Source organism: Lepisma saccharinum, chromosome 11, assembly GCF_977018435.1.
Source record: "Lepisma saccharinum chromosome 11, izLepSacc3.1, whole genome shotgun sequence".
NCBI classification, from domain to species: domain Eukaryota; kingdom Metazoa; phylum Arthropoda; class Insecta; order Zygentoma; family Lepismatidae; genus Lepisma; species Lepisma saccharinum.
The window spans coordinates 56,733,219-56,759,799 of NC_139239.1; the positions used below are offsets into that span (position 1 = coordinate 56,733,219).

Below are 26,581 nucleotides of genomic sequence, written 5' to 3' on the forward strand. Positions count from 1 at the left end.
GGACTTAAAACAAAACTCAAACACAATATTGACCCACATACGTATGTGTGGTGTATCTCTCTCTCTCTCTCTCTCTCTCTCTAGTGTGTGTTTGTGTGTGTAAAGGTTATTACAAAAGTCCCGCCCCCTCAAAAGTCATTTTAAGTTGCCGTCACTGAGTAAGTGCAAAGCCAGTTAGTTATCCATGTAGTTCTGCAAAGAAAGCTTAATCATTCCTTATCGGTTTTTCGCTGTTGACATGTTGACAAACATACCTGTAGGCCTCTGCTACAACATTACCGCAGGCACTCGTACCCTCAGCAAGAAACTGGGCATAGTCATTGGCCCACATGCTGTTTTGCAAGTTTCCGGTGATAGCGTCGTGGTGCTGGAGGATACCTAGAGCCATCTTTAATTCAAGCTCATCCTGCGCAAATTCGTCCCCAAGAACAAACCGTAGTTGCCTGCATACCTGAAACATATACATCTTTCAATTTCTTCACTGCTGCTATTTATCTATCACTATCTGTTACTATCTGTTTACATTTCGCAAGATTCACTACTCCTTACTACTACGTATATGAGTTGATATTTTCACGTGAACACAATAAAATTTGTTTTAGAGAAATCATCATTTTAGAAATAGAAAAATGTCAATTACATAATTTGATGATTGTAATAAATTTTTATAGGACGCTCCTTGAATTAACCTATTCCTTTTTTTTCTTGTAAGTACGCATTGGTTGCATTGTACTGTAGAATTATTTTCTCTTGTACGTAGTCGCTGACAAGCATATAAACACAGATTTTCGTTATAACGTTTCAGAACACACTCTGTGAAAGCAATTATGATTTTGAATTGCCTGATGATATTTAGGATTCATATTTTTTTAAAAAAATGTGATCAATATTTTTTTTATCTGAAATAAAATTGAAACAGACTGCTTGTTTCACAGTTAAGTTGCTATATTACTGTAACATTGACAACATCCACTGTATAACTAATTTTTTTGGTAAAAAAATACGCATTAATATAACTGTATCTTTAATCAAACTAAAATTAAATCTCTGATGAAGGGAGCGTGTGTTCTCCTGAAACGTTACAACCAAAAACTGCGTTTTTATGCTTGTAATAACCGTAGACTACAAGATAAATTATTCCTTTTTTACTTTGAAAAAAGTAACGTAATCGTTATATGAGAGAATTTCAATGGGAATCCTGGATTTTAATTAAATTTCACCACTAAGGATAAAACTTAGCAGAAATACATTGAAATGAATTGGCATGTACGGTCACCGGCAATAAAAATGGGACGACTAGATCCTGAGATACTAGTTTCCCAGCAAGGCGCTATGTGAGTTGCCTCCTCTACGACGATAAGTGGATTTTAATAGCACATTTTCAATGGTAACTTATACCAACGTCACGGCGTAGAGTTATTTTTTATTGCCGGTGACTGTACGTACAAACGTACACAAATTAGGAAGTTGGTTTGGTACCAAAGCGGGACTACGGCCAACAATATACACTGGTGAAAACAATTAAAGGGACAAATGGTTTTTAATGCAAAAACAAAAGATAACAACGAAATAACGCCCAACGTGGCCACAATATCATCCCAGAACAAAACAATAGATGAGAAAACAAACATGGGAACAACCGCCACCCATGAAAACAAAAAATGCCAAATGTCCAGCACAGCAGCTGACCGACGATCTGTCAGTGAGGCCAAAAAAACATGTCTAATAGGGCGTATGATCGCCCCGTACAGCAATACAACTCTCGCATCGGCGATGCATACTGTGTACGAGGGTCCTTAGCAATTCCTGTGGCAACCGCACCCACTCTTGCACTAAGGCACACTTGAGCTCAGCGATGGTTCTTGGAGCTGGTTGGAGGGTTGCAATTGAGCGTCCAAGGGCGTCCCATACGTGTTCTATGGGATTAAGGTCAGGGGACATCGCAGACCACGGCAATCGTTGAATATCCTCTGATTGAAGGTATTCATCCACCATCTGCTCCCTATGTGGACGGGCGTTGTCGTCCATAAACATGAACTGCGGTCCATATGCTCCGTGGAAAAGTCGCACGTAGGGTGCAAGGATCTCGTCCCTGTATCGCTGACCTGGCAGAGAACCTCTATCGAACACACGAAGGTCCGTACGCCCGTCTGCCATGATGCCCGCCCACACCATCACACCCCCTCCGCCATAGTGGTCCTTTTCGACAATGTTTGAGGGCCGATATCGACTCCCCGTTTCTCGCCAGATGAGAACACGTCTTGAGTCGCTGTCCAGACTGAATCGCGACTCATCACTGAAGAGAATGCGCCCCCGATCATTATCCGTCCAATACAGGTGTTCTCTGCTCCATGATAACCGGGCCCTTTTGTGCTGCACAGACAAAGGGATGCACACTACAGGGCGCCTCGCATACAACCCACCTTCATGCAGTCTCTGGGCGACTGTTATGCGTGAAATTGATGTCCCTGTTGCATTATACAGGTTTCGAGACAGCTGTGTTGCTGTCGCGGACCTATCCCTCTTGGCGAGAAGTCGCAAATAACGGTCTTCAGCCGGCGTTGTAGCCCTTTTGCGGCCTTGACCACGTCGGCGGACCACTGTTCCTGTCTCTGTGAACTGTTTCCACAGTGTGGACACCACATTTCTCGGAACCCCGAGGTCCCTACAACAGGTTGCCTGTGATTGGCCTGCCTCGAGTCTTCCAACTATCCTCCATCTTGTGGCATCATCTAAACGATGCCGACTCGCCATACTAACGATGGGTAAACACAGAAATTCAAAACACACGGATTGCCCAATGCTACGGTGTTTCACAACGTACTGCGGCTCTGATCCACGCCGAGCAACGGGGTACCTCTACACACACGCGATCACAGCGCCACCGCCGTACGTCGTTATCGACAACTGCATGGCACGGTTTGTGCGCAACACACGTAGCTATCGTCTGCTCCCTTCTTTGCTTCTCGCCGTTCCATATTTTTCTTTTCTTTTAACAAATACCATTTGTCCCTTTAATTGTTTTCACCAGTGTATTTATGAAAGTCCTGCTGCTACCCAAGTGCTTTAAGAGAGAATTCACACCGAAACGACAAGCGACAGGCGACACGTGTAGCTTGACCGTTTCACCAATCAAACGTAGGCTTGTGCGGCCTGCCATGCCGATACGGAGTGAAATGTCGCTGCTGATTGGATCGTTCCGAAAGCAACACGTGTCGCCAGTCGCTTCGGTGTGAACTCTCCCTAGGCAGTAGCAGTAGAGGCTTTCGTCATGTATTCAAGATGACCCACGGCCGATTTGCATATGCTGTAGTGTTAATCAAGAGGTCCTGGGTTTGATCTCAATTGAAGGCACATTCAACAGTGGTTCATATCCTACCTGAGCCGACCTTCGTGGCAGAGTAGTTATCACAGCGCGCTACGATGCAAGAGATTCCGGCCATGAATCCCAGACTGGGCATGGCTGTTCTTTGTGTTCCTTCATCAATTTCATCACATCATCACTCAAGGGTGGCGCCAGGGGAGCGCGACTGGGTGCTTGCGCACCCCTTAATTTTCTTCTTCACCCCTTCAGAACCCCCTACGTTCAACTGAAAACACTAACCCTTAGAGTGTCATATTATGTCATTTTGTCATATCGAGCGTCGAATGTTAGGTACTGAAGTAAGATCGTTATTATTGTATGCAACAGGCAAGCACTGAAAGATGTGCCAATATACATACTTTCCCGTACTGGCGGCAGCCTCTATAAAGATCAGCGGCCGTTTCTTTTCTTTCGTCAGCATTGTTGTTATGAATTTTTTCTTCCTTTTATTTCTTCAAGTTGTGGTTTTCGATAATTACCTACAGATTAATGTGAGTTATATATTTCTTTCATTTTATCTTGCATTGTTGATAAATGGTTTATTTTCCGCTTATTTGTTGTTCTTCACACTGGAGCAAACATTTCAGCTGCTTTCAAGGTATCACCAAGTCCCTGACCAAGTCGTGCTCGGGAAATTATTTGAAGGGCTCGGGTGTAAAACATGGTAAGTGACATTTTGGTTATTTTTGAGTTACAAAGTAAAATGTGCCATCCTTCTATTTTCGAGTGAAATTGCCATATCATACAATTTGCATTGGACTCGGTGGAGCCTTCTGAAATTGGAACACAACACGAAAACAATTTATCTAACGTATAGCTTCTAATAACCTTATCAAAATGTCACTTACCATGTTTTACACCCGAGCCCTTCATTTAACGCGAGTTGTAACATGAAGGGTAGTTTTCTTGTTAATACGTTCTGTGTATTTGTTCCACGTAACATGCCTAGTAAATGTACCATTTCAGGCTTTTTCAGAACCCGTTAGAAAGAGGCCCAATGTTCACGAAGAAATTTTACAGTTCGTTGTTGAGGATAGTGGGGCAGAAGGAATTTTAACGAAGACGAAGTTGCTGTGCACTTCGCGTTTTGTCATGAAGTGGCAGACGGAATGTACAATGTACTACTATGTATTTGGGACCTCCGTTGGTTACATTGAAAAGGTTCAAAAATTGTGTTTGTAAAGACAAAGCTAATTTCATTTTTTATTTCACTACATAGTTCAATAAGACTGCAACATGTATCTGAATGTTTACACTGTACGACCACTTTCTTGGAGTATAAGACTTAATACATACCATCATGTAAGTCCAGGGGGAAGGCAAGAGGGGCCACAGCCTGCCTGCACCCCTTGATGATTAATCCTGGTGCCGCCGTTGGTGGCAGAAATGCGACGCTAAATAACAGGAATCATACTTGAAACTGTAGATATAGTCCCAATAAGCCTAACTGAGTTTAAAGTGTACTTAAAACAAACGTACAGTTATTCTGTCCCTGATATTTGTCTGCATAAAATGGACTAAAACAACTACTTTTTCTTTTTCGATATACTTACCTGCAGGAGATTGTTTGCTCTATAAGTGAAGTACTTAAGCGTTGGCCTTGATGTGTAGTACCCTGACCAATATCCCGCCGTAGTTTCCAGGGGTAAGAAGTCTTTGTCTTGGATGGTCCAAGTTTCGTTTGCCTCATGCACTGCTTTCAGATAACATGATGGCGTGGAGTACATCACATTCACATCCATTTCCTTCCTGCTGTTTGTGAATCTAAAGGTTACAGACATGCATCTTTAATATTTCAAACCATCTCTGATTAATAGTCATTGTTGATGTGGACCTAAAGAAGATTGATTCAAGTTTAATTGACATTGCACAGGATGCGCTTGTGTTGTTATGGCGATAAGTTGTCGAGTTTAGGAATGACAGAGAGTTGGTTTAGTTTGAGCATGTGGTGTTAGTCGATTTCCTTAGTTTATTGCTTGTCAAGAAGAACCTCGTCTATAGTGTAATGGGTTACGCACTGGTCTTGTAATCAAGGGACCCGGGTTCAGTGCCGCATCTACAAGCCGCAAAGCCCCGCAGCGGGGGGGGGGGGGGGGGCGGAGACAAGTAAGCCTTTGGGGGGGCCTCAGCCGTTGACGTAGTAGAAGGTTCGCGTATGTAAAAAAATAAACGTAGTTACTCTGGGGTACAGAAACGAATACAATATATACAGGTAAAGGTAAAGATCCCTGCGCACATAGCACCGTGCCATGAAGACACATTTAGTATATGTGAGAATACGTGTGCAGCAGACCCTCTGATTGGAGGGGGGGGGGGCAAAGGCCTTGATGAAAGTTCAGTCTGGATAGAAAAAAAAACTAATTTTATCTCACTGTTTTAGTTTCATTGAATTGATGGGTGTGTGTATGTGTGTGATATATATATATATAATGTCACGGACGACGACAGATCGTAATGGCAGTGCCAATTGCCAAGGCGATCGTGACTTCCGGTCGGACGTAAGTTTGTATATCCAAATATACTACTGGCTATCATGCTACCAACGTGTAAACAATGAGGCACAGTAGGCGAAGAAAAACGCACAACAGCTGATCGGTCGCACGGCAGCTGCTTAACTGGACGCGACGAACGTCTCGACGCTACTGTCAACTCAACCTCTTTCACAGCGAGCGCGGCTCTGCTCGTTTTACCTACCTGCGAGACTTACTATGGCCGTTACGCGCGCTTATTCACGCATGAGGGTTGACCTTAGCTTTATGTAAGACGCAATTCATCTGCGTATATATATAACTGTGTATTATTTCACTCTCCACTATAGCCTTTTAGTAACACACACACAGAGCTGCAAATTATGGTAATCCTAGCCTGCCTCTGTCTTCCAATACCTTATGTTCTAATTTCACCTCGGCTAAATGGGATACTCTGACCCCTCTCAGGTACGGGCTTGGTGAATAAAGCATTGATAACTTAAGGGAGGTGTTGGTGAATCATGAAATAAATGAACGACTCTTCTCAAATTTTAAGATTGGCAACTGCATCTTCTGGGAGGTTACTTTGACCTTTCTTTTCCATTCATTTTTATCCAGGAGCTGGTTTATTTCCAATACATACGAAAGCTTACATTACACTCAAGTTACAATTTACAATCCATGAATATCCTTAATTTAACAAAAAATACAGAATCCCCTGTTCTTTAATATTCGATTCGATGACTCCAGAATTCTAATTTGCTGCACGTCTCCATGTGAAAAATCCAAATATGTATATGTGCCGGGAATGTGTATGTGTGTTACTAGGATGAAACCGTAGCAGGGAAGAGAACCCTGTCGTTTTTGCAACCGTAGACGAAGCTTACGGCCTACCATTCAGTAGCAGATAAAAACTTTCGTACGTGCCCCTTCCTACAGTATTGGGACCAAAATGTTTCACGAGTATCGATGTCAATACGGGCAGGATTTGAGCAGAATAGAATCTACGGGCTCCACTGAGTGCTTGGGATCGAGAAACGCTAGTAGGCAGAGCTTGCATCAAGATACACCCCATTGATGACATTTTCCATTGAAAAACGGGAGACATTGTATTACATGTCTAGTCTTGCTTCATTGCCCAAATAAGTCGGGGTTGAATAAATTTTGAAGACGGCCAAAATAAAGTTCGAAGATCTGAAATTCTATCATTTATCCGTAAGAATGAGAACATATGGGTCAACAGTGACAAATACATGTCCAATAGGCAGGCGTCATTAACCTCAAAGGATTTCGGCCGATCCTAACCTGTCGTCCCATAACATTATAAATTTCGAAGCATAAATGTGCTTGGCGAAATACAGGTATCTTTATTCCCAAGTGTCATCAGATGTTTATATGATCGTAGAGCCGACGCTGATGGAATGCGTGCAAACTAAGCTCCGCATCTTCTTATATACCTTTCCAATCGATGCTCACTTGTTAAGCATTACGTAATTTGCACAGCGCGACTCGCGACATTTCCAAAAATTAAATACTCATCAATGTCTATATTCACAATCTCAATATGAAAGTTTAACTAATTTCCATGTTGCAGCAAAACCAAATAAAATTGTATAAGGGGAACGATTCATCTCTGTTAATAAAGACTAAACTCGAATCATTCCCCGTTGCAACTTGAACCTTATTGAATACATTAAACTTAAAAGAACAGATTCGATCTTCCCATTGTTGCTAAACCAAATCTATGTCAATCTAAATCATAAACATTTTTCTGCCGTGAAAGAACACAGATTTACATATCCAATATTAAAGATTGCCACGTCCCTCGCGTGAGCATCTGCCAGCTTAGCACAGGGTAGAAACAATGAGATACCTCTGGGCACAGATCATGGTTACTAACGCTACAAATATATGGAAAGAAACAACAGATTTAACCCACTACTGAGGGTACAATTCGTACTATATTCTTGATTAATTATGTACAAATATTAAATATCTTTTGAAGTCTTTTCATACAGTAATTTTCTTCTATTTTATTTTTTTATTAAATCTAACCAATCTTCTTCGAGCTTCTTCTTCTTCTAATCAATATGGCATCTACTTCTTATGACCTCTTCTTCTTATAATCAGTATGGCATCTTTTTCTTATGGCCTCTTCTTCTTATAATTAATAATGATTCTTCTTCTTATAATTGCTAAGGCTGCTTCTTCTTGCAATTAATACATATTGTGTACTTTTTCTTCTTTCTTTTCTTTATCGATCTTTTTCAAATTGACGGAAATATTAACAAAATCGATCTCCCAGACAAACAAAGAGAAAGGGGTTAGTTAAAGATCGCCGCCTGGCCGGCGCTAACCTTAACTTGGAGCTACAATGTATGCGCTTCCAAAAGTGCTTGGGTGCTGCCGTGAGATGGCGCTACACCTTGGAAAAAACAACCCAAAAGCCACACGAAACTCTCGGTTCGTGGGAACTGTAATAGACCCAAAATCGAAATTGCAATTCGACTTCTTTACTTTTGTATATTAATCGCTTATGTCATTATTGAATGATAATTCCCCTTTTCTCCTTATTTATATCCTGTTATTATTTTAAACTTATTTATTTACTTCCTTATAATTAGTATTAATATATACAATCGTTTTTTCATCACATCTGCTCTTTCCGTTGTCTCTATTTACAATCGTATAAGTTCTCCTGGGTGGTGCCATCTCTTACCCACTTTCCAAACTTATTTATGCCGCATCTTTTATAACCGTTGTTCCTCTTGCATGCTGCCATCTATGGTCCTTTATTTCAAAGAAAAGCAACGCAGTTTGTGTACGTGACAAGATTCGGTCAGAAAATTAACATATGGATTATTACATTAGGCCGCGTTTACACTTATTGTTACAATAAAGGAAATATTAGTGAATTATAAGCCTATTAATAATCTTTCTATTTATCAAAAATTATGAAATATAAAAGATTACAAATATGAAATATTAATAATCAAATAATAAGAACCAACTAAGATAAAATAATCCAGAATAATTAACGGCACATGGATATGAACCGTGAGGTTCTTATCATATATATACACAGATATATAATGCAGCAACATACGCACCATAACGAATAAATAAGTTGTCTCTAAAATGTGCCGCAATCCTTTTCCTCCAAACAATTGTGTTCATACATTTAAGACAAAACTGTTTAGCAGCAAGAGTCTGAAGTACTTAGTAGTTTTAACTTCTCTCTGTGGTAATTTACAATGCAACCAGAATACAATTTCGCTCGCAAGAAAATTTTTAGATCCAAATTTTTGCAAACTGAACACATACATTGATTTAAAATGGCACAAAAATTTCATGGGGAGCCATTTTTTAGATCTTTCGACGCTCAGGCCCAACTCCGCCACCCCCTAGCTATGGCTCTGAACTTGACAAGACTGTAAAAAAGCAGATATTCAGAGCGAAGTGAACCAGATAATTTTACGTAATGTATTTTCATTTGTATAAAATTTGATATCATGGGGGGAGATATTGCCAATCTGTGCCCCCCCCCTGCAGGTGCCCTTGGCCGTCTGGAAGAAATAATGCAAGAAAGACGTGAAAACTAATTCCATCTTGAGTATCCTTTTGTCCTGCTACTCTTAGATAATGTTAGTCTTGTTTGCTTTTACCTCAATGTTTGCCCCTTGCCCCCTAGAATTGATTTCCTTGCAAGGATGAGAAGGGGCAATACCCGTTGCCCCCCTGTAGCTGCGCCACTGCACCCTCATCCCTCGTACTTGATTGAACTTTAATCGGTTCGAAAATACTTAATATTCTTTAAGAGTATAATACGTTTAATAACGGCGATAAGATTCCTCTACTCTAAATTTCTAGATGAATAAAACATTAAAATGCTGACCAAGGCAAACTTTTATAGTATAAAAATATACATAAAAACGTAACGTTTCCACCCTCTAACAGAGTCTTCTTCAGACGAATATTCACAATAATGATGAAATATAATAATGTAGCGACATGAGCGTCTAGAAAGGGGGTCGGGCAAGGATGGCCACACCTCTGCCTTAAAAAAAAGATAAATTGCTCCCCTGTGCTTAGCATCACGCCATGAAGGCGTATAGGGGGTGTGGGGGTAACGCTCCACACTTTCTTGATCCGGTCGTGAGTGGGGTGATGTGATCAGCATCACGCCCCTGACCGCCTTTACCCCCCAGGGTTTCCCCCAGGTACCCATGCTATTCGACACTATTCGCCGGAGCCGCTTCCAACGTTAGAAAAGTTCCCGGATTTGAACCGGCCGGGGATCGAACCCGGGACCTCTGCCTTACAAATCGAATGTCAACCTAAAAGTATATATTTCATACGTATAATTTGATTTCAGCCATAGTAATTTACATTAATGCAATAATTTCAAATTAAAGTGTTTTTTGAGGGGGTAACACTATTATCGGCGTAATATGCTCCGTAAAAAATACTTTGCTTGCCCCTCTGTGGAAAAAATCTACGGTGTCCATGAATAGGGGGCACTTGACCCCTTCCCCCCTCCGTGCGCACGCCTATGAGACCAACATATTTTCGATGTCGGACATCTTGTGATTAGCACCAACCTCCGGCCGCCATTACCCCACCCCAACCGGATACCATTTGATTTGAGGCTGGGTGGGTCCTGGAGCTGCTTTATGCGGGGACAAAGGCGGAAAAATTCTGACATTTTGTCACCCACTCTGGGTCTCCCGCATAGCAGTCAGTCTGGCTAGAATTTCACGAGAAATGCAGTGCTGAAGGTTCCTTCAACCTGTCTTTAATCAGGAAAAAGTTATGATTGCATGATTGTAACAAATGTATCAGTGTAAGAAAACAGTGCCATATATTATGTATAACTTTCAACATATTACAAAACTTTTGCACACAGAAACTTCGCACACAATAGGTGGGAAATTACGCAGGATTCTGCTGTTTGAGAGTCTCTCTTGTGCTTGTGCGTTTACTATTTCAGTATTTCCTTTCAGGTGGGTAGTGTCACTGTGGACATATATGAGGTGCCAAAAAATCGACCTCGCCTGAATATTTTTTTTTTATCTTGGACCTTCCTTTCTTATGTAAAGATGTGTGAAGATATAAAATCCTGTAAAGGATTGTAGGAATACCGAATATGATAATCAAATTCTCAGTCAAAACTTACATGTAAAGTATTATGTTGTATAATTAGAATCACAGTAGTACAGTGAATTTATTGTCCAGCTAATAAAATTGTGCGTGGGGGTGTTTTTTTTTGTAGGTGTGTGTGTGTGTTGGTAGGTAGGTAGGTAGATCCGGCACTGCCCGGTTCGATTTCCAGCGGAGGTAACATTGCAAAGTGATGTGAATCCTGTAACCAGAAAAACTTGAGTGGACAGACGGGGGCTGGATATATTCTGGGAAGTAGTCACATTTAATATACCACTAAATACCATACTAAAATGCATATTTTGGCTAAGTAGCATTTTCATCTAGTTTATCTTGTTTGCTGGTCGCTATAGAGGACTTTGGCTCTCTGGCCACTCTGCACCGCTACTGAAAGAGATCCCACATGGGAGCAATATCTACTCAGATTTCAGTATCTAGTATGCTATTAATTTTTGCTAATTACGACCACCGTAAAGTATCATGGAAACATAATTAAATACTGAAGCTTTCATTTTGTATTTACCAGCATGTGAAATTTACACAATCAAGTTTAGGGTTTCTTCTGTTACCCTTATCCGAGCAAGCTATTTTTGTAACGTGTCCGGGCAAGCAGTGTCTGTCGGACACTGCATTGTTTTCAGTGGATCTTGCCCTTCTGCGAGATTTTTATGTTTCATCCCTGTGGAATCAAGCTAGTAACATGATATTTAACCTAATCAACATTGTTATGTCCATAATTCTTGTATTCATTATCATCATCTTTGTAATTGCATGTTGTTGTAATTTTTGCAGAATAGTATATAAAACATGTTACGCCGGAAGGTAGTGTGAGGAAATTGTTTTATTTACTCACATATTTTTCATATTTTCTATTTTAGCGTTAATAATATTTTTATGTGATGTCTTTATTTTTTTATTAAACTTTTGTTAATACATATTCAAGTAGACTTCTTTACATATCAATTGCACACTGTGTCCGACAGACACTACTTGCATCTTCTTTATCAAACGAAGTCAAATATTGTGAAATAAGAAAAATGAGGGAAACAAACAAAGTCAAAAAGTATCATGTTTGCAGGAAGTATCGTTTGGATTATGTTACAAAAAATATAAGCAACAGTGTCTGACAGACACTGCTTACCCGGTTAAGGGTTGGAGAGAGTTGGTAACTGTGTATTTCGCTCTGATCAAACAATACCCAAACAAAAAATTCTCTTACTTGATAATTTTATCCATATTCCGAAACCAACGAGGAGCTTTCTCGTAAGCAAAGTCATCTCCCATTGTCATCATGACATGCTTGGTTTTATAGTAACGAGCATAATTACGCGCTCTGTCTACAAAGATTGTTATCTGAAATGAAATATGTATCCAGCGTTAGTAGACAATACATACGGGTATTTCTTGACAAGTTTTAGGATTAGGCCATTTCTGTGATCTCGCCATCAAAGGTTCCGGGTTCGATTCACGGTCTAGGTATGTATGTTCTTTTGAATTATGTTCTTTCATAAGTTTCATGTAGTCGTCATTCGCACTCGACGTTGCGATTGGCTTAATGGGATAGAAAAGAACCTAAAATAAGAAGAATTACAAAAAAAAAAAAAAAAAACCAGTTTCAAGTGCACTCCAACGCTACGTGCTATGTTAAACAACACTTTATCAATTCTAATTATTATATCTTTTTTAATGTTTTACTGAAAATGAGACACAGAATGAATATAATAAAGAATTCTAGGTGAGAAAGAAGAAGAAATAAAATCAGCGTTACATGGTGAAATGGGAGTATTAGTTTATATGTTAGTGAAATATAACTGACAGATCAACGAAAGATAAGAAGATGTATAATTTAACTAAAATTATGATTATACAGCTGATGAAACACTAATAAATGAAGAAAATGTGGGGTGTAGGGGAGTGACTTTCCCTTAAGTATCCAAATTTCAACCTCACTTCCACGTAGTACACCCTGAACCGCATTTTGCAGACTAACGAGGCGCTGGTGTCTGTATTCACAGCCAGTATGAGGTTTGGTTGTGTTATGTGTTTGTGAATGTACTTTCATCAATTTCATCATATCATCACTCATCTCCATCTTCGCAGCCAAAAGTGGCGCAAAAGCGAAGTAAAATAAATTAAATCAATAAATCAATCAATCAGCAACGTCTTGAAGCAGAAGACGCGATGCTTGCTGAAGCGCGGGAAACAGCAATACAGCATCCCCGCACCCCAATCAATCTCCAGGAATTGAATTTCCACGAGCTGTTCCGCTCCTCTTCCTCGGTAGCAAGGCAATATATCCTACCCTCTCGTCTTTTCCTCTATCGGGTGTCTCACCGTGCCATATAACCTTCTCCTGCTAGCGTGAACACCGGAACCTGCGCACTTTATGTGGAAAGCTAAAAATCTCGAATTGAAACAACTTTCGTCTTTTCTATCTTTTTACGGTTACCGCAGGTAACAGCGGTTATATGTTACATGCCTCTGGTTCATCAATTTCATCTTGCCACCTTTCATCCTCATCCCATCATAGATTAGCCAAGAGTGTCAGAAAAGCGAACTATTATAAAGGAAATCAATCAATCAATTATGCAGAAAATGGTTTTTAAAAAGGCATTTGTAATTAGGCATATTAATCTGGCCAGATAAGAACTTGGAAATTGAAATGTAGCCTTTGAAAATAGAATATCTTATATGTGTATTTTTTTGTGAAATAAAAGTGTTGATGGCAAGAAATGCACACCGGTGAGAAATATTGTCTTGCTAAGCTTAGTAAAGATACTGTTACCGTTCTGCTTCTCAGTCCATGAATAGCTACAGATAACGTACCCTATGTCGAAGGTTCAACAAGTGACTTTTAGGGTTGTCTACTATTGGCTCGCTTTCGCAGTCTTCGAAGCAAAACCCAGGCGGCGGGTGATACAAGTTGAAATTGACCGTGGAGAATATGCTTGAATCAGTCCCTAGAAAAAAGAAGTGAAACAGGCGTGTCAATCATTTTCAATATAGCTGAATACATTTATGGGTTAGTCGCAATGAAAGGTCCAGAAGGAAGGATTCCAATTAACCGGATTTTGGGCGGCATTAAAGGGGCCGCAAGAGAAATGATTAAAGGTGGCTTGCAACCTTCATTAGACTCAAGTATAACTGGCAACAAAGGAAATATTTAATCCCTGTCTGGGATAGTTTATCTTCCCTTCTCACTTAGCTTGTATTTCTTTCCAATTTAAATTATTTCGTCTCTATTATGACTATGAAAATATATCACTTATCTTTAACCTTAGGTTAAGGTAGGAGAAGTAATCTTGACATTAAATTTGTGGATAATATTTTGACTGGTAAAATATCCTGCCTCAATTTTCTTATGAAATTGTGACTAAAGATACTAGCATATGGAGTTCGAAATTATAGAACAGTATCAGGGATGAGTTTCTGGTAAGGCACCCAAAAGACAACCTCACTTCCCCGTAGTACATCCCGGTAACTGCTTCTTGCAGGCCAACTAGGCTCTGGCGCCTGGATAACCATCTGTGAAGTCGTGTTGTGCTGAGTGCCCTTTTACAGCATCAGCTTTTTCTAGATAAGGAGATTTTTATCCTCGTAAACAGTACAGTTTAGTTCTTGTTAAGTGACGAATGAATGAATTAGTTTTCAAAATTGAATGAGGAAGTTTTTAAGAGACATATTTTATTTTCTTATTAGGGGTTTGTCCTCAATTTTGTTTTAGTTAAGGGACTTATCCCCGTATTCTGTGAAGGGCAAAAATAGCCTATATGCTGATATGCCTATAATATAAAAATCAATAAATTAATCAATAGAACAGTATCAGCAATGCATAAATATTATGCAAGAAATGGAAATCATATTTACATAATCTGATAACTTTATATAATGTTACTAAGAATAACTGAAGATGAACTTGAATTAAAGCATATAAATTATATTATATAAATTACCCCTCCAAGAGCCAAAAATTGTCAGGGATGGATGCAGAAACCAGAAAGGGAAATTCCCCCTCATCCCCCTTCAAATACCACCTCATAATACTCACATTTCTATCACAAACGCTTCCCAAATTCAAACTTGTTCACAAAGCAAAGTCAATTTTCATTCCTCCAAATGCATTAATAGCAATCCCTGGCATTACATCAAACCATGTTAAACGTTAAACTGATAGTAAAGTCATGGACTTCTTATGGAAGCTTTCGGACATAAGCGACAAGCAACACGGGGGTTTCAAGTAAAAATGACAAGCGATAAGCGACACAGGCACCTCCAGTCTGGAAAAAAAAGACAAAAAAAGACACGCTATTAAGAAATCTGCCCAGTCCGAGCAACAAGCGGCAGGTGCAGGAAATTTTAGAACTGGTGTGATGTGGCATATCATGTTAAAAGTTGTAGGGGTTAGTGGGTGTAAACTGAAGCGCGTAACGCAATATGCGTAAGTATATGTTGACTCTCGTCAAAACTATTTTTTTTCACTTTCCTTCTTTTAGGTTGAAACGTATTATGGGAGTTTACTTTGGTTCTAAAACAATACCATTCAAAGTCATTCGTCTTCTGCCGAGAGTGCTGCTACTCTTACCTAAACTTCTACTTCCTGCCCAGAGAAATTCCATTTCATTCAGGACTCTCCTTCGCCATATGTCTTCGTTGGAGATCCGACCAAGAAAGAGCCCATCGAAGCCCATCTGGGCGAATTCGCTGGCGAGTTCGCTAGAATGACCGAACGGGTCGATCTGCCAGGCCACACGAGGTCGACCACACTCTCCGAAAGTGTCATTCAGAAACCTTTAAAAGAGAGAGAGAGTTTGTGTGTGAAAAGTGGCAGAAAATTAAAGTAAAGTAAATAAAATCAATCAACATTCTCGATCTCGTTCAAACAGGAAGTAATTGCAATCAGCAATTTCTCATGTTACCCCAAGTACCTATTGGAATAAGGCGGGGTGAATTCCAGAGCACTTGTGCAAGGATATGGTGGAATGAACCCTTTACTGAAATCACTCACGCCTTGAGTAGAACCCGTGTCTCCTCCGCATAGCAGTCAGATGCTGTTCTGACTGGACAACAACATGTCTACTGCTTGGTACATGAGCAACGAGTGAAGATTTAGTTTGAGCTGTACATTCTACTTCGTTAAATTTTTTTCCTTTGCTATTCATAAGCTACAAAAGTAAGTTACTACAATAAATAAACAATTGCTTTTCTAACGATATTAATGCAATTGCTGTAAAAATTCTCTGCACGTTAAAACTTCCTCAGTACTTATCCAAGAACTGGAAAAAATGCGTGAGATTATTATGTTAAATGGATTTCAATACAAAGTAAAGAATACTGTGTAAGAAATGAACTTTTAAACTGCCACTTTTCCGAAACAAACGTACATATTCGAAAGGTTGTGAAATGAAACCTTGTCGTAAACCGATTTTCCAACAAAATAGATGATATTTTTCAGAGGAATATAAAATTTCCACTTTTATTGCTTTCAGAAAGTTCGGGCATTACGACAGAAGCAAAGAGGAAATTCTCCAGGCTTTTATAGCGTGCGGTATATTTTGTGGCCACAAATTGCGTAAAAGAACATCCATCTCCAACGCAGAGAATAAATCACAAATTTTATTTGTTCGTAATTTACATTTATGACAAGCGTTATCCTCGTTATCCTTGTGTTTATATCACTTTCTTCAAACTGATCACGTTTTCATTTTGATCATTAATTCAAATGTTATCTTAACATGTAAAGCAAAACGATGAGTAGGTTATAAAGATTGCCTGACTAACATTAAAACTTTGTAATTAAATGGTTACAACTTCATTTCGCGGGAGGAACAGGACCAAGTGTGTCAATTATCTTGCATGCGCATAAAGAGTGTTTAAAGCTCACCCTTTGATTTACTTGCCACCTTATCTAGAATGTACAGTCACCGGCAATAAAAATGATCATGAAATGCACGCTTCCCTGCAAGGCGTAATGTGTGCTGCCTAACTCTACGGCGATAAGTGGATCTTAATAGCAAATTTTCACTGACAACTTCTATCACCGCCGTATAGTTAGGCAATAGACATAATGCATTGCAGGGAAGCGAGTATTTCACGATCTAGTCCCGTTTTTATTGCCGGTGACTGTACATTACAAAATTGGATTGCTAAATGAGAACATACCTCTCAGGTAGCTGAGCATGTTGATAGGTCGTCTCATAATCTTACACAGAGAAAAAACTTTGTTTGGAATGCCCAAGAAATAGTTTGTTGTGTGTTTGCTAACCAAGCAAATGATTTTTCACAACCAAATACTTTTATTATCCGTGCACGTTTGTTTGCAGTTACCAAAGAATTTTATCATAATTATCAAAATTTAGTAAGGTTACCGTTTTTTTTAAAAAAACGCTTATAATCAAACATATTTTTAAAATTCAAATAAATCATTTTTTTCTGTTTAAAGTTCCGGGTTCGAGTCAGAATCTGGCTATCAGTTCATCAGTTTAATCTAATCACCATTCATTCTCACCGCCTTATTAGCCAAAAGTAGCAGAAAAGTGACGTATTATAAACAAAAAAATACCGTATTTCACCGCATAATAGTCGCCACCGAAAAATCGTCGGACCCTGTTTTTTCAGTCCAAAAATTGGTTTATAAGCTTTCGTCTCGTTATCGTTGCATCGGCGCGTCATATGACGAAACCAATGATAGCGACGCAGAATCTTCGGACACCGAAGATGAAATTTTGTAAGTCCGTATTTCGCAACACTGTTGTACATTTTGTCAAGTGTAATATTTCGAATATAATGCAGAAATTAATAACAACTAATGTGTTAACTTTTTTCGAACCGGAAAAATTTTTGCTAAACTGTCACAAAGATGTCATGTGCGTTGATTTGGATAATAACCAACCTTAACGTATGTTCGTATTTCGTGCATTTTAATCTTGCAACCAAGACAGTTTAGTAATACATGAATTTTAAGTACCGGTAATACCGGCACATTTTAAGAAATAAAAAATAAAAGCTTCCCAACCTTGAACATATTCAGTTTTGACAGAGGCTCTGAAATTGGGCAAATTCTGCCGGTTGCCTAAAGAGCGTATTTGGAAGAATGCTTTACCTGAGTCCTAGAGTCATCTGATCTATGAGCATGGTGTAGTGCGACGTGGCCTCGTCGCTCAACGACCACCCTCCGTTGACGAACTCCAGCCGGCCATCTTTGACAAGTCCCCTCACGAGCTTCCTCTGTGAGTCTGTTATATCGTTCCACCAGCGCCAGAAGAAAGCCATTTCCGCGTAGGAAAATCTGAAGTGAACAAAAATTTCTTACTAAGAAATTATTGGAAAATCATACCTGGTAGAGCATACTAGGTAACTTCGCCACCTTATTACCAAAGGAACTTTATATTACTGTCGCGTTTCCTTCATTCCGTTATGTTCTGTCTTTGTTCTTATTTTTCCTGAGCAACTTTTTGCTTTATATATAGGCATGTAATAATTATCGTTCCCGATATCTCGGGATCATAAGATCTTATGAACTCAAAAGTAAATTCAATTCCTAGTATACTGACAAACGTGTCGTTGTTGTGAAAAAGCCCTGCGTCCATAATAAACAAAGAGAGCAGCCAGTTTGAGTTGTAATAGCACAAAATAATACCAATAATAAATTTTTAATTGGCTATAAACTTACATCCTCGCTTGATGTATCGTCGACTTTCTCGAAAACTTACAATTAGAATTTGAATCTTTTCAGATCCTTTATAGGTTGTTACAAGGACACCTGAGCGTAGTGATAATGTTATAGACTTGTAATCAAGGAGCCCAGGGTTCGATGACTGGTGGATACGCATAGAGTTCTGATCCCACTTTAAACCGTACGCCCAGTCTCGATTAGCCTATATGAGCATAAAATGAACTAAAAACAAACTTTGACGGGCACCTGTGCGTTGTGTTGAAACGCTGAAACAAATTCATACCATTATCACATTACATTATTATTAGTAGTAGTAGTAGTAGTAGTAGTAGTAGTAATATCAGTAGTGGTGGTAGTAGTAGTAGTAATTGTACTTTGTTTTGAAGTTTCATGTTGTAAATTATGTACCTACGTTATACAGAAAACACGATGGTTCTCGCTGTGGCTTACCTTCTATTTGAATCGAGTAGAAGTTCACCAACCACTGAATCAAGTATATATTGAACGCCAGAAGTTCTCGAACCTGAAATATTAAATTGAAATAAGCATTTGTGAAATTCTATGCAATTGAATGACTCCATAGTAGTTTGAAAACGAAGCTTGGTCAACCCTCTTATAATTATTATTTAGCTATGCCTCCTATTTTGTATCCGTGTTATGTTTTATCATATTTTCATGAATCCAGGGGATTTTTATATGGAAGATTACCCAATGAGGGAGGTTATAACTGTCAGCAATGCATTAATATTATATGAAATTCCAACATCTGGACTTATCCTCCGACTCGGTGGCAGACCTCGCTAAGTGGTCGACTTTCCATCTCGCTACCGAAGTTCCCGAGTTGGAGTCCCGTCCTAGAGTATGTGTGTCCTTTCATCAATTTCATCTATTCATCTCCTATCCTTATTGTCGTGATTAGCCAAACGTGACAGAAAGCCGATGCTAAATAACAAAAATACAAGAAAATAATATTGGTCTCATCGGAGCAAATCTGGCGTGAAATATGGAAACCGAATGATTTTGAATTCAGCTTTTGTTGTATGTGGAAATGAGCAAAAAAAGAACGAGCGAATTAATTTTCCCCTTAACAATGGGTTCGTTTCTATTGTATTTAGTTTTTCAAATTTAGCATTAAAGGTAGATGCCAGCATATGATACGTTCGTATTAGGCCATCACAACTTATTAATGGAATCCAACTAAAAATTAATTAAATTACTTCAGGTCAGTTTGTGTTGTTGAGCTTACTTACCTCCATAGTAATACTGGTCCACTGTATTCAACCAGCCTACATCATCGTGCGTATGGGCCACCAAATGAACGTTTAACATTCCAGGCTTCCACTTGGGACAGGACTGAAAAAACATACGAATATAGGAGCATTGATTGAACCCATATCCAAAATGTATTGTATTACGGCTTGTTTTCATATGGCATTCTATTTACCTACTCAAATGTTTCTAAATGATCAATGGACTAGCTTATGAGAGACAAATATATAATTCGTAATATATGCTAAGCTACTACTTTGCTGTTCGTTTTTCCACAGTCTCAAAACACACCGATAACCAACAAGTTTATAAAGGTAATTTTATAGCATTTGCTTGTCAACATATCCCTACTTTATCGTATGTTACGGACAATGTGTCAGATTCTTAAGTTCAATCCGAAAAATATTCAATAACAACTCTTATAACTCCCCTTGTAAACACACACACACACACACACACACACATCTATATATATATATACATACATATATATACACACACAACATAATTGCAACAGAAAAATAGATGTTGATTTCGAATGATTGATTTGCTTATTTCTGCCCAATTTTGCTAATCGCAACGATGAGGATGATCAGTGATGAGGATGAAGATACAATCGCAACTATATATAGGCAACACAAACAAGCCTGGGTGGGTCTAGGCGCCAGAGCATCGTTAGCCTGCATGAATGCAGCCCAGGTTGTACTACGTGGAACAGATGTTGACAATTGAGTAGCTACAGCAAAGGCCACCCCTTGCCTTTGATTTTACTCTGCGAATTATAATTTCTATTTGTTATGTTCCATTACCTGATATCCACACTCTGCAGAAACACTTATGTTCATTTCTGTCTCCAAGAGCATTGATAGCAGCAGGCAAAGAAATACTAGAGGCGACATCATTGGTGAGAACTTGCACTGTAACTATAATCCAATGTCTCCAGCAGCTACCTAAGAAAACACGTGAATTCTTGTTTTGTGATTGATATACAATATTACAAAAATCAAGCTCATATTTAAACCATTGTCTCTTGTTGAATATACTACTATCCCTTGTTCACATGATTTGAATATGCATGCCTTACATTGTGATTTAATACCAAGTGAATGTGGCCATACGATCAATCTAAAAAAATCTAAATATAATTTGTTGAGGATAGTGGAGTCTATTGTGAGTTCAATATGTTGTTGTGGTACCTGAAAGAACTTAAAAGCAAGGAGACTAGAATAATCATGATTGCAACCATAAATAAACAAGGGCATGATCTTCGCCAATTCTCTACCATTAAAAACATGTCGCTGTATTAATCTCTTACGTTCTGGACAGTAAAAAAATTATATACTAAATATGTTCAAATATACCAAATGGACCGCTTATATCAACGGAGCCCATGGAAATTATTGCAAACATACTGTTGAAGATTAACGATCTGTATATTTACCATAGGAAACTTTTATCACCCAAGTCTTAAAAAATTTTCCTTGTGCGAACAATTTATTTCAATTTTTCAATTAAAAAACGAGGTCGATAAAAAATACAATACCTTACTTTCGATTGATCGTTAATATATGCTAATAGATTCTGCTTTACTTATAGATGATTGATACAAGTTCCGAATTTTTTATTGTAGCTATGAGACTAGTTATAAAGTATTACTATTTAATCTTATGTTTCTCTATCCTGAGAATTTTGCACTGTATTTGTATATGTTTTACACTGACATCATTACTCTAAGTTTTTATTGTGAAAGTACCTTCATATACATAAGAAAACAAAGTAATAAAACTAAAAAATAAAATTATAATAAACCCTCTTAATTATATTACATCATAAAAATATTCATTACTATCTTAAATACTACGTTTTAAAATATATAATAATTATTATTATGTCTTACTTAATATTCTTTAGTGTTTAAAATCTCACTTCACAGCTAATTCATCAGTGAATATTTATTCACCAACAACAACTTAATTGGACTTACAATTTTACATTTGGCTGTTTATGCCCAGCATACATATGAATCAAGGATAATATATAGGCAGGGACGACCAATTCTTACTCCTAAATGATATGTAATCCTTTAATTACAATCTCACTGTCTAACCAAGATTTATGTAATAAGGTTTTGCCACAACCTGTATAACATCAATTATTGGGTCACACAAAGAAAAATCCACCTGTGCTACATAAAAATTTCAACACCTCTTTCTCATATGTTGTGTATTTCCAAAGTATGTTAATGGTATAGGTTCAATTGATTTATAAAATTAACTTCACTTTTCTCCCACTTTTGGTGGCGAGGATGAGGATGATTCATGAAATTAATGAAAAGGTAACCCCTTAACCCCCCCCCCCCCACGCTTCCCCAGTAGTGAAATACATCTATTGATTGCGTTCAAATGCAAATCTGGATCAATACTCAAAGGTTTCTCTCAGCTATAATAATACAATTTCAAGATGCTGGACGAGAAACAGGTTTACACAATTGGAACTCATGCAAACTTTAAAACTTTAGGAAAACCTGTTTCTCGTCCAGCATCTTGAAACACGTCGACGAATGTTACTGAAATACAATATCCAACTAATCCTCATCTACTGACTTCAGGGGAAAAAAGTTGTGGTGGACACAAACTAGGCAACTTGTTCCTATTTCCTCCTCTCCCTTGGTCTGCAATGTTGTTGACTTTTATTTTACTAAATAGCTCGATTCCTTAATATTCATGTTTGAATCCTTATTTCCGAAAGTTAGGCTTAGGCAGAGGATTGAAAATGTAAAGAAATAGATAGCAGGTGGGGAGTAAACTACTTTAATCTGCGTACTCTTTATCTGAGTTTTCACTTAAAAGTCGTTTAACATATCTGAATAACTACAGACGAATACTTGAACACGTATCAATATTGTAATGAATTGCATTGGCATGTGTGCATGTAAAGATACGACGACCTTTCAAACTGCCTATGTATTAGATAAATGTATATCACATGGTCCGACGCTTAAATTCCACCATAAGTGTCTTCTATAGTTTTTTCTTGATAAAATACACTATAAATAAGATAAATGCCGAAAAATGTATCCACATTAGACCTCCTTCATACAATTCAGAGAATTGGCAATCGAATAGTCAAAGGTATTATATATAATCCTGAGAGCTTCAAGTTGGGTAGGTCTTGATTGTATGTAAGTTTCGAATTACTATTTTCTTTTACTTTTATATAAAATATTTTTATGTTACTAGGTTTTGATAAACTATTCTGTTCATAACAACATAAAGTTCCATATCTTATTTTTTTAAATATATTGTACTTTCTCATTGCAGGTCATATCGAAAGGAATTTTTTCCAGAGGCATTTCTATGGACTTTTTTGTTTGAACCACTTTTCATCTTCGTCACCTTTTCAAGAAGTGACTATTACTTCAGAACCATATCTATTTGCAACTAGTGTTGTCAACTATTGTAAGTGGTGAGTAAACTACTTTAATCTGCATACTCCTCATAAATATTTGAACAACTACAGAATTTGAACACAATTCAATTTTGTAATGAATTCCATTGGCATGTGTGCATATTTTTCAATAACTTCAACAAGCCAAAAATGCACTTAGTATATGTTTGGATTCTTTTAAACCAAAATCTAGAGTTTACGAGCTGTATCTCTGCTCTTCTGTTCGCTTCATACCTAGTTAACATTACTATTGATGTTGCTAGATGGCTTATGTCAATGACATGTTCGGATTTTTTTAGCAAGTATTTGTATTGGGTGTGCAGATTGAAGAACATGTTACCTGTAGTTCTCCCTTGTTAATATAATTAATTTAAATTATTATATTTGACCAACCTTCGATCTTTGTCACCAGGAACAGTGTATTGGATCACTGTTAATGAGCGAAAATACACGCACATATATATGTTAGAAAATTCCAAAGACTAAAAGTCCTGTAAAGTCAGAACTGGGGCCACCAAAGGGGTCAGAATCTCCCGCTTTGCTTACATTTCACAAGTGAAATAGACAAAAAAATAGATTTGTTCTCCTCTTCAAAACAGCATTGAAAAGTTTCTTTCAGTAGTTGAACGCCCTATTAAAAGTCCCGCTTTGCCTCAATATCGGATGATGTAAAGTAAGTAAGTGTATTGCATGACGATTTGAAGGTGTTCAAGGATCACTGTTCAAAACTGGATCTTGACACTTAGACACTATTTAACCTCAAATGTATCAAACCTAGTCACCAAATTATACCTCAATTAATATTAATTTGAGAAGACATAAAAATAGTATATTTTCACTTTTATAGTGATAATATATTACACTGGTCAACATGATTTTTTTTCGCAAGAAAACTAAATGGCAAGTCTGATGTACTCTTTTGTCCTGAATTCAAATATGTAATTAGAATTTTTAAATCAGGCACAGTTTTCCTGTGCCAGTTACTTTTCAAAATTGAATTGTAGTGTTCTTTATGGTCTGCCATGGGATGCTTTAACCTGTATTTAACTTATACCAGGTGGTTATAATTAAAGTGACGGTGTTCAGAGTGGTACAGCACGGGCTGCAATAAGAGTAGCAGTCTGAAACTTCGTAGATATGAAGCAATGCGCTCGCGAATTAGGCAAAAGAAAGAGATTAGTTCCAATTCTCGCCACCAGGGTAAAAAATGGCGCTGTAAGCAGTCAAAACTTACTATAAATCGCAGAAAACAATACTCTTTGTAACAAAATATCGCTACAATTTCACTATTCGAATTACATGAACATTACTAAAGGAAAAAGCAACAAGCGTCACCAACCACAACCAGGGAGCTCACACAATGGTTAGGCAATGTCACCGACTTGACGTCAGAGTTACGGAAAATTCCACGTTTTGACTGCTTAAAGCGCCATTTTTTACCCTGGTGGCGAGAATTGGAACAATTTTTTTTTAATCTTTTTGCATAATATGCGAGCGCATTGCTTCATTAGCATATCTACGAAGTTTCAGACTGCTACTCTCATTACAGCCCGTGCTGTACCACTCTGAACACCGTCACTTTAATTATAACCACCTGGTATGTAGTGTTTCTTTTCAAGATATATTAGGTGTTCTTCAACTAGTTTGTTCATAGATTCTTCCAAAGTTAGTTTGAAGGCTGTGCTGCTGCATAATGGCAATGAATTAACCTCAGTACCTGTAGTTCATGCAGCTGGTACGAATGAGACACACGAAAATATGAAATTGCTGTTGGAAAAACTTGACTACAGCAAATATAACTGGAATATCATTGGCCACTTAAAGGTGATTGCCTTACTGCTTCGTTTTCAACTTAGATACACTAAATGTTGCTGTTTCTTGTGCAAATGGGACAGCAGGGGTAAGAAGTCTCACTACATTATAAAATTGAAGCCCTGACGTGAATCTTATTCCTGAGCAGAAAAATGTGTCAAACGTGTCCTGAAAAAGTGTATTTACCTCCATTGCATATCAAATTGGGAGTCATGAAAAATTTTGTGAAAACAATTAATAAAATCTCCGCTGCATTTATGTGGGCTACTTGAAATCTATATTTCCCAACGTCAGTAATGTGAAAGAAGGATTTTTTATAGAGGCACAAATAAGATTACTAATGGCTGACGAACATTTTGAGGAACTGCGAAATCCACTGGAAAAAGCAGCCTGGCAGTCATTCAAAAATGTATAACTATCGTGACGTAGTGACTGATCTTGTGAATTTATTCAAAGCTATGGGATGCAACATGTCTTTGAAACTTCACTTCTTAGACTCCCAACTAGAATTCTTCACAGAAAATCTTATGGCTGTCAGCGATGAGCATGGCAAGCATTTCCACCAGCAGATTTATACAATGGAAAAAGGGTTCCAAGGCAAATGGAGTCCCCCTATGCTAACTCACCATTCATTTCCAAAGGGAAAATATACCGGCAAATCATTATCTTCAACGTTTTAGGTAAGCCAGAATGGCATATTTCTTTATTATATAGATGCACGTCAAGTACAGATTTCTTACAACTTTATACGTCTGTCACACAAAAACCCTGCCTGTTGGAAAAAATCTAAAAATATATTCGCATTCAGCATGAAAAATACTTCTAGATTCAACTAATTTTGTTCTTGTGAAAGATAAAAAGTTCATTTTTGTAGACTAGTGTTATAGAACAAAAATAGTAGAATTTTCAGCTTGTTTAAAAGTTCAGAAGAAGATATATTGCGCAGATTTTTAAGTTGATATAGATCAGAACTATCAATAAAATATCAAGCGATGTAGATGTAGTGAAGTTAACAGTGGACAGACTGTTAACCACAAAACTACTACTAGAAATCACTGACACGTCCACAGACACATCACCAAATTGTTTTTTGACAATAAGTAGATCATCCACTCGATAATAATCAATCGATTCCTGCAAACTGTTTTTATTTATTTTGCATGGTTAAGCTACTTTGTCACTATGCTGTGTTACTGACAGTTTTCGCAACATAGATTGCCTTTCCATACATGCGACTATTCTCCAGCTGCTATAAGTAATGAGTCTTGTCGCCAAAATTGACGATTTGTAAATATACAATTTCGAACACTGCCAACGATTCACACTCCACATTGTTCAGAAGTGGTCCATAATTGTGATCCAGCTGAGTAAATAAAAACACACATTACC

The 26,581-nt window shown here is 38.0% G+C and overlaps 2 protein-coding genes across 2 annotated transcripts in view; both read right to left on the reverse strand.

Annotated features, from left to right (window-relative positions):
- The window catches only part of LOC145995039 (lysosomal alpha-mannosidase-like), a 38,460-nt gene extending 20,189 nt beyond the window's left edge, over positions 1 to 18,271 (reverse strand). The window contains exons 1-6 of the mRNA XM_083131571.1: positions 18,092 to 18,271; positions 15,575 to 15,780; positions 13,819 to 13,952; positions 12,212 to 12,345; positions 4,918 to 5,128; positions 255 to 451 (exon numbers count right to left, since the gene is read on the reverse strand). Of these exons, the coding sequence (XP_082987697.1) occupies positions 255 to 451; positions 4,918 to 5,128; positions 12,212 to 12,345; positions 13,819 to 13,952; positions 15,575 to 15,780; positions 18,092 to 18,261 (1,052 nt within the window). The 5' untranslated portion in view covers positions 18,262 to 18,271. The remainder of the gene's footprint in view (positions 1 to 254; positions 452 to 4,917; positions 5,129 to 12,211; positions 12,346 to 13,818; positions 13,953 to 15,574; positions 15,781 to 18,091) is intronic.
- Positions 18,272 to 19,110: 839 nt separating this feature from the next.
- LOC145995040 (lysosomal alpha-mannosidase-like) lies at positions 19,111 to 21,888 on the reverse strand. The gene is made up of 4 exons (XM_083131572.1): positions 21,831 to 21,888; positions 20,743 to 20,883; positions 19,915 to 20,017; positions 19,111 to 19,187 (listed from the first exon to the last, which is right to left on the reverse strand). Exons 2-4 carry the CDS (start codon positions 20,833 to 20,835, stop codon positions 19,111 to 19,113), a joined length of 273 nt encoding a protein of 90 aa, XP_082987698.1. The 5' UTR covers positions 20,836 to 20,883; positions 21,831 to 21,888.
- Between the last annotated feature and the right edge of the window lie 4,693 nt (positions 21,889 to 26,581).

Bases quoted from the DNA above. Each gene is read 5' to 3' on its own strand.
- LOC145995040 (XM_083131572.1), bottom strand. From the start codon at position 20,835: ATGATGTCGCCTCTAGTATTTCTTTGCCTGCTGCTATCAATGCTCTTG. The intron at 20,018-20,742 runs GTAATGGAACAT...ATGTTTTTTCAG, and splicing joins CTGCAGAGTGTGGATATCAG to TCCTGTCCCAAGTGGAAGCC. The intron at 19,188-19,914 runs GTAAGTAAGCTC...TTAATATTTCAG, and splicing joins GGACCAGTATTACTATGGAG to GTTCGAGAACTTCTGGCGTT.